The 8,789-nt window shown below is 38.6% G+C and overlaps 1 protein-coding gene and 1 pseudogene across 2 annotated transcripts; both read right to left on the reverse strand.

Moving 5' to 3' along the window:
- Positions 1-406: 406 nt before the first annotated feature.
- Positions 407-1,455, reverse strand: LOC131544159 (general transcription factor II-I repeat domain-containing protein 2-like; annotated as a pseudogene).
- Positions 1,456-2,824: 1,369 nt separating this feature from the next.
- Positions 2,825-8,367, reverse strand: LOC131533530 (gastrula zinc finger protein XlCGF8.2DB-like). Of its 2 annotated transcripts, none has more exons than XM_058765905.1 (3): positions 8,066-8,367; positions 7,274-7,497; positions 2,825-4,684 (listed from the first exon to the last, which is right to left on the reverse strand). In XM_058765905.1, exons 2-3 carry the CDS (start codon positions 7,437-7,439, stop codon positions 3,693-3,695), a joined length of 1,158 nt encoding a protein of 385 aa, XP_058621888.1. In that variant the 5' UTR covers positions 7,440-7,497; positions 8,066-8,367; the 3' UTR covers positions 2,825-3,692. The 2 variants fall into 2 exon arrangements, with proteins under 2 accessions (XP_058621888.1, XP_058621954.1); XM_058765971.1 differs by lacking the exon at positions 8,066-8,367 and adding an exon at positions 7,908-8,038.
- Positions 8,368-8,789: the final 422 nt, after the last annotated feature.

Genomic DNA, 8,789 nt, shown 5'->3' on the forward strand with positions numbered 1-8,789 from the left:
AAAATTTGCACCCGCTCCTAAACTGGTGTGTCTACACAACTTTACCCTGCGTGTAATAAGATGTAAGTCACATGACATATTGAGCTGGTCCCATCACTGTGTGTCGAAGCAGGACATAGATGAACTCGGAAAAACAGAGAGTCGCGTCACAGTGTAAACGCAGTTAAATAGCCGATGAACTGTAAAGTTTCGCAAGAGAAACACAATTACTCACAATAACTCAAATTCAGGAAATAACAACAGAACATGAAGCAAACACCAAAGTAAACGTGGAAGAGCAAACAAATGAAAAGCAAACACTCCTCTCCAACTCGCGTCACATCCAAGACTTTATATGCACCCACTGACGTCTGATTGGTCCTCAAAGAGTCACGTAGCATTGATGAATTACAGAAGCATGGTACAATCACAGGTCCTGTAAGAAGAGAGTGAAACGAGAAAAGGACAAAGGAGAAAAAACACCCCTCCCAGAACAATACGGGACGTAACACATCGTTTCGGGAATGAAGCTGGGGAACTGTGTGGGAACCACACTGTCATACTTTGCCTTGAGTATGCTATTGCACTGGAATGCAGCGTTGGAGACTTGGTTTGTGATTGTTTGGCAACACGGAAAGTGACACAAATGTCCTTGCTGCATCTGAATCTCCCACAGGCGTAGCTTTGCTTGAAAAGCTTTCACTGCATCATGCATGTCCGGGATCACATGGTTCCGTCCCTGAAGCTGGAGGTTTAGTGCAGCAAGATGCTTGGTTATGTCACACAGAAATGCTAACTCATGCAACCACTTTTCATCCCGGATAACTGTTGAGTCTTTTCCTTTACTTTCCATGAACTGACAGATTTCCTCACGCAACTCAAAAAATCTGTTGAGCACTTTTTCTCGACTTAGCCATCGCACCTCTGTGTGATAGGGTACGTCACCAAGTTCAGAATGTATTTCCTCCAGAAAAGACTGAAATTGGCGGTGATTTAAGGCTTTGGCTCTTATAAAGTTAACTGTCTGTGTCACAGTGCTCATTACATGCTCCATCTCAAGGGCTTTACCGCACAGCGTTTCTTGGTGGATGATGCAGTGATAAACTGTCAGCTCACCTGTGCAATTCTCCTTCTGCATCTTCTCCCGCATCCTTCCAACTCGTCCGCTCTTTTCCCCGCACATTGCGGGTGCTCCGTCAGTCGTCAGTCCCGTGAGTTTGTCCCTGGGCAGTGTCATGGCACTTCAAATATGTCTTTTCCTGTGGTTGTGCCATGCATTGACTTAATACCCAAAAGTTCTTCTGTAACACATAAACTGGAGTCCACTCCACGGATGAAGACTGCCAGCTGTGCAGTGTCAGTTGTGTCCGTGCTCTCATCCACAGCAAGGGAGTATGCAATGAAGTTTTTTCCCTTTTCTCTCAACTGTGCTTGTAAATCAGTGGCAAGCCCATACACCCGATCAGCAACGGTATTTCAACAACTGGCGCCCCCTTCAGGCCTTTGTTGTTATGCGTAATGCACATTAGCTCTATTGTTTATAATAATTTATGTATTTTACATAATTTATGTAAAACCATATGATTTCTTGCTTTTGATACTTTAGTTGAACTAATTATTGCATCATTGCTATTATAAGTTATTTTAAAGGCAATTGTTCACTTACATCTATTTTTATTACCACAAAAAACTTAATTGTAATTATAGGGCCCTATGAAATCTGTTTCATTTCCAATCTGAGGAAACTCATGATTTTAATTATGGATTTACATGTGATGTTCATGCGATGCATCTCATTGACCATCAATCTTGGTTACTTGCCCCAAATTTGACAATCTCCTTCCTGAGTTGGGATTATCAATAAGTGTTCTTTGTGTCAATGTTGTACGATGTTCTGTGAAAGAGGCTAGTATGTTAGGCTTGCTTCAGTCGGGCTGGCGCTATCTGATTTATGACATCCTGTTGTGTTGTCCTGGGCCTCTTTGTGGAATTTGGCTCTTTTGGCGGTTCTAACACCAATCTGATCGAATCTTAAAATGTCTGATTCCCTCTGATATCCTACAACACTGTAACTCTTGTTTTTGGCTGCAATAATAAAATGCAGTGGATTCTTTTCAATTGTGCGCCAAGAAATTAGTTAAATTTGTATGTTTGTGTGAACCATTGTACACTGGACTACTTTGCAATTGTAGTGGGTTATCTTCTGCGTTGTGTGTCGATAATAAAAGACACCTTACACCATGATGTGGTTGTCAGGTTTACTTTCGGCTTCTCAGTTTCTGTATTAAAGTGTAACAGGAAAAGAAAGGAAATACTATAATGATCCATTTACATGCCTGTATCAAAGTATAACAGACACTATCCGTGCCTGTCAATCATTGCATACTGTTACAATGTACATTCATTCAACAGGAAATACATTCAAACCTCTTATGGATCATTAAATGTAAACAGATGCAACTTCACACAATCATAAACGTGTAACTCATAACACCGGTAAAACAGAGTTAAAAGTTTTATCTAAGTATGCATCATCATATAACGAAACTCATCAGCATCCCGCACGAGTAGTAGCGGCCATTACACGAATTCATGTTACGATTAAACATACTCTTACAATGTTTATACTTGGAGTTCTAATCTCTTAATAAAGAAAAGTTAACAAATAAACACATTTTGTGCAGAAAATTCATAAACAGTAAGTAATTAACCATATTTGAACACTTTTTCGAGAAGCTGATAAAAACATAGCTCTCATCGCAATGACATCCCGCGAAATAGAGCGAGCGCCCAGAAATTACATCAGCTCTACCCTCGCGCTTACACACGACATAACTTACGTGAACAGTGTTTCCTGAACATTTTATTTAGAGTAACAATTCCATACAAAGGGAAAAGCAAAACCAATAACAAAGAAATACAAATTATAAATGTATAAAGAAATATAAAAATATGTGCTTGTGATCACATGACCATTCATCACAGGTTTTCCTTACACAAATCTCAAAACAAAAGCCTCTGGCATTTGTGCCATTAGTTAATAATAATAATTTCAATAAACTAGTGTAACAATATTGCACTTGCCCCACAAGTACAACCCAGGATTTGCAGAAAAGTTGCTTCTCAAAGATGGATCAATACCAACTCTTCATGGTCCAACTTCATATCCACAGCACACAAGTATCGCACTTTATAAAGTGTGTTTGCAAGCCTTTCTGAATATGCTTATGTGGCTAAAGTTGCCATTGTCTCTTACTGTATTCACAGAGACAAAAGCTTGTGATTTTTAACCCCAAAATGCTCACTGCCTGTAAAATTCAGAAGCACAATTTTATTACTTCTTAAAAATATAACTAACGACATAGCTCTGATTTTCATGAATACAGTCAGAGACAGTGGAAGCTTAAGCCACATTAACCATAATGCTTGCTAACAAGCATAGTCACAAAATATAACGTGCTGTACTTACATGTTCTGAATACAAAGTTGGACAAACAGTTGGTATTGATCCATCTTTGACAATTCTACTCGCTTTGCAGGAGGCAGGTGTAAGGGTTTTATTGCAGTGTGAATTCTCATGTGAACTCTAAGGTTTCCATGTTGAATAAAACTCTCTAAATGCTGTTGGCAGGTGTGAGGCTTCTATTCTGTGTGAATTCATGTGTGCCTGTTTAAGTTTCCTTTTTGAGTGAAACTACATCTACACTTTGTTGTCATGTGTAAGACTTTTCTCTGGTGTGAATTCTCATGTGCCAGTTAAGGCTTCCTTTATTAGTAAAACTTTTTCCACACTGTTTGCAGGTGTAAGGCTTCTCTCCAGTGTGAATTCTCATGTGGGTGTTAAGGATTGCATGCTGATGGAAACTCTTTCCACACTGAGGGCATGTGTAAAGCTTCTCTCCAGTGTGAACAGTCATGTGCCAGTTAAGGCTTCCTTTATGAGTGAAACTTTGTCCACACTGTTTGCAGGTGTAAGGCTTCTCTCCAGTGTGAATTCTCATGTGGGTGTTAAGGCTTCCTTGTTGACTGAAAGTTTTTCCACACCTGTCGCAGGTGAAGGGACTCTCTCCAGTGTGAATTCTCATGTGGACTTCAAGGTTTCCATTTTGAGAAAAACTTTTTCCACACTGTTGGCAGGTGTAAGGCTTTTCTCTGGTGTGAATTCTTATGTGCCTGTCAAAGCTTCCTTTATGAGTGAAACTCTTTCCACACTGTTGGCAGGTGTAAGGCTTCTCTCCAGTGTGATTTCTCATGTGGTGGCTAAGGTTTCCTTGATGACTGAAACTTTTTCCACACTGTTGGCAAGTGAAGGGACTCTCTCCAGTGTGTATTCCCATGTGGCCTTTAAGATTTACAAGTTGAGCAAAACTCTCACCACACTGCTGGCAGGTGTAAGGCTTTTCTCCAGTGTGAATTCTCATGTGCCTCTTAAGGCTTCCTTTAAAAGTGAAACTTTTTCCACAGTGTTGGCAAGTGAAGGGACTCTCTCCAGTGTGAATTCTCATGTGCCTCTTAAGGCTTCCTTTATGAGTGAAACTCTTTCCAAACCTTGTTACAGCCTTTTGAGCTTTCTTTCGTGTGGAAATCTTTTCAGTCTGTGAACACCTAAAATGTTTTTTTCCAGCTGTGAAATCATGCAGATTCTCGTATGGATCCTTTTCTTCAATGTCACTGAGTACTTCTTTCTCTTTTTTCAATGCCAGGTCTAAGGTGAAAAAACAAACAAAAGTTATCCCCAGTTTAATGGCACAATACAACAGACATCAAAACATTTAGGTATGTAATGAATCAAAATCAACAACATGTATGCTTGATCCTGTACCAGAGGTGTCCAAACCTGCTCTGAAGGGCCACTGTCTTACTTGTCCCAATACACCTGCCGGGCGCTTGAAACCCGCTTTCCTTCAGAGTTTAGCTCCAACCCTAATCAAACACACCTGAACATGCTAATGTGCAGTATGGAGTACCTCAAGGCTCAGTACTAGGGCCGTTACTTTTCACGCTTTACATGTTACCCTTGGGAGATATTATCAGGAGACATGGTGTTAGTTTTCACTGTTATGCTGATGATACTCAGCTCTATATTTACAAACTACAGTTGGTCCAAAATGCAGCAGCTTGAGTCCTTACTAGAACCAGGACCATATTAGCCCGGTTCTGTCAACACTGCACTGGCTCCCTATCAAACATCGGATAGATTTTAAAATCTTGTTAATTACTTATAAAGCCCTGAATGGTTAAGCTCCTCAGTACTTGAGCGAGCTCTTATCGCATTATAGTCCTCCACGTCCGCTACGTTCTCAAAACTCTGGCCGTTTGATAATATCTAGAATATCAAAATCGACTGCGGGCGGCAGATCCTTTTCCTATTTAGCACCCAAACTCTGGAACAGTCTACCTAACACTGTTCGGGAGGCAGACACACTCTGTCAGTTTAAATCTAGATTAAAGACCCATCTCTTTAGCCTGGCTTACACAACACACTAATACGCTTCTATTATTCAAATCCGTTAAAGGATTGTTAATGTACTCGTTACATCGTAAGTAGAATGGCATCTACGCTAATATTTGTCTGTTTCTTTCCTATTCTGTTTCTCAGTCCGTATCCGGTCAGATGGTGGATCAGCACCAAGAGATGATGTCTACAGCCCTGAACGTCAGCGGAGACCAGGACACCCAGATGACCCCCAGAGACATATCCCCAGTGAAGACCTCGATTAAATACAATAAAACAAAAAAAAAAAAAATAAAAATAAAAATAACTCAAATATAATAAAATACCTTGTAACACTCGACTAAATAGTATAGCGGTGGTACACTAAACAAAAGGGAACATCAGTCTCACTCAAGCCATACTTATAAATAACCCACAACAACCTAGGCAACATCATTAAGCCCACAGTGTATTTACAAGGTAATATTTCGATTACACAGCCAAACAACATTAACCACCTTCAGATACAAACAATAATTCCAACAACATTGAAAATCGTAATTGTGTATTTCAGTTGTTTGTGTATGTGTCAACTGTCCAGAGCGTGGCGTGAATAAAAGATCAGCCTCACCGGCATTCAGAGTCCTTCCCCCAAATAACTTCTTTTTGTCCAACTGTTCAAAGTCCTCCACGGCGAGAAATCCAAGCGAAATATATATTCCACAACGAGCCAGCAGAACTTCTCGCTATTCCAGAAGAGTCGGAGGGAATTTTCAATCGTCAAATGCGCCACCACCGAACTCCTTTCCACACGCGCTTTTTTCCTTATTATATCCTAACTACATAATACTATTATTGTTAGAAATTGCAACAAAATAAAAAATAGAAATATAAACTTTTGAACTGCGGGTTTCGTCTGGTCAGAGGAGAACTGGCCCCCCGACTGAGCCTGGTTTCTCCCAAGGTCAGAGGGAGTTTTGGTTCCTTGCCGCTGTCGCCTCTGGCTTGCTCAGTTGGGGACACTTAATTTCTAGCGATTATCACCGATTTGATTGCACAGATACTATTTAAACTAAACTGAGCTGCACAATGACATCTCTGAATTCAATAATGAATATATAAATAATAGGTGACTTGACTTGATCATCTTCGGAAAACAAATTAAGATATCTTTAATGAAATCAGAGAGATTTCTGTTCCTCCGCTGACTCTATGCAACTAAAAAGTTCATAAAGAGACCGTAAAATTATCTATATGGATTGAGCAATTTCGTCCAAATTTTCTGAAGAGAAATGATCACTTCATATGAAAAACATACTGAATTTATTCAATATAAACATTGATCAGCGAACATAAACAGAAGCTCAACAGTACATGCTTGATGAACGAGAACGAGACTCAAACATGCTGCATAACAGAGAATGAACATCATTAATACTTGCTGAAGCTCAAATGTACTGCATAACAAACGAAAATTAACTCGTCATTGGTTCTCGTCTGTTAACTTCAAATTCTATCCTTCAAATACAATGGTATTTTTCATAATATTGGGAAGACCACGAAAACGGTTATGATTAGGCTACAGCAGAAGTTGTACTGTACTGTGTGGGCTTCTTATTCATCACCAAGTGAACAACTGACTTGTGTGTTTTTATGAAAAAAAAATTACACATATATCAGACAGCATACCAATGTCCACAACATGTTTGTCCACATGGATCGACCCGCTCCACGTCAAATAAAACCACTTCAATTAAGACACGCACATGACATTCTTCAAAAATATCTTTCATCTCTGTGCAGCTGGACATCTGAATACGGATCAAATGAGTGAGTTCAGCTTTGAGGATGAAAACTGACCTGTTTGTTCCTCAGCATCTTTCAGACTGAACACTTCTTCAATCCTGAAGTCCTCACTCTCCTCTTTAATAAACGCCAGCTTTGTTTGATCTTCAGTCTCTTCATGTTTGATTCTGAACGCTTCTTCAGTTTTAACATCTTCACTCTCCTCTTTAACAAACGCCATCTTTATAATAGTGTGTGGATCTCAGTCGCTTCAGCAGCAGTTTCTTGGACACTCGGTTCTGTTTAAGATGAGAAATAAAGCCAAACTAAACCTCAGGGTGCGTCTCAATCAGCTGTAGTTCAGTAGTCAGCACACTAGTGAGGGACCTGATTACACTCAAAACATTCATACAATAACACACCTTATAATGAAAGCTCACATTTACTTATGATTTATATTAATTACCTAATGATTGCTGATCACATTTAATAGACTGCACTTCAATTAAAATATTTTCTCTTGGTTTAAGTTTTCATTAAACACGTTTGTGTCGAATTAAACTTTTTTGACCAACATGTGACGTCAGCGAGTCATTTTGTGAATCATTTGATTCAATTGACTCGGAGTCTAATAAGCTCGGTTCCTCCAGTGACTCAATCATGTTTATGATGAACTGATTCACGATATTCAGAGTGAAATGAGACCCACCTTTTGTTACTCGTGTGTGGATGCGCTTTACTCGTGAGATTTGGGTTATTTAGGATATTTTTGTGAAAATAACCTTAATAACTTTTAAATAAAGCATTAATACGTTACAGTAAAAACAAACAGTTAATTCTGTATCGTTAAATGCTTTAAACACAAACCTTTCTTCAGTTGAATCACAGCAGCTGCAGGAGCGCGGCGCATCCTCATGACGTCACATCACCACACCACAATAAAAGTCCTGCTCACACGCTGCTGTCTAATGCATATAAATTTGCATAGAACATGATACAAAAATAATGAAAGAGTTGACAGAAACTCAGAGTGTAATGTATTGTTGAAAAACAATGTATGCAGTCCAATTATGAGCTGAAAATATTAGAAAACTACAGGAGTGTGAGATTTTGTTTGACAAACTGTAATGTTTAGGTGAAAAACTATTTTATATACCAGGTATAAATCAGATTAAAATGCAAATGTGATAAATGTGATTAAATAAATAAACGAGTGTATGAGTTCATACTATGGAGGACCAGGAGTGTCACAGAAATAGAAATAAAGCACTTCATTAATTGATAACCAATTGTACAATAAAAATAGACATTAATAAATGAGTTAACAAATTAATTAATTAATCAGTAAATAAATGTACTAAATTGGAAAGTAATTATAATTATAATCATAGAGTACATTGTTGTGTCAGTATTGAAATGCAAAAAAAGTTAGTGTTTTTCTCATTTTAAAAATGTGGACATATTAAGTTTGAGTATAGACATATGTTTAAGGGTTGAAACTCTGATAGGGTTCTCTACTCTCAAACATCATATATTTTTATATTTTGTATTACACTTCAAATTTATTGTGTCTTATACAGTAGTTTTAGTA

Source organism: Onychostoma macrolepis, chromosome 01 (assembly GCF_012432095.1).
Source record: "Onychostoma macrolepis isolate SWU-2019 chromosome 01, ASM1243209v1, whole genome shotgun sequence".
Taxonomy (NCBI): Eukaryota; Metazoa; Chordata; class Actinopteri; order Cypriniformes; family Cyprinidae; genus Onychostoma; species Onychostoma macrolepis.

What these genes read in the sequence shown, in the direction of transcription:
- LOC131533530 (XM_058765905.1), bottom strand. Translation starts at nt 7,439, where the DNA reads ATGGCGTTTGTTAAAGAGGAGAGTGAAGATGTTAAAACTGAAGAAGCG. An exon ending in AGATGCTGAGGAACAAACAG is followed by an intron (nt 4,685 to 7,273) that starts GTCAGTTTTCAT and finishes TTTTCACCTTAG; the next exon opens with ACCTGGCATTGAAAAAAGAG.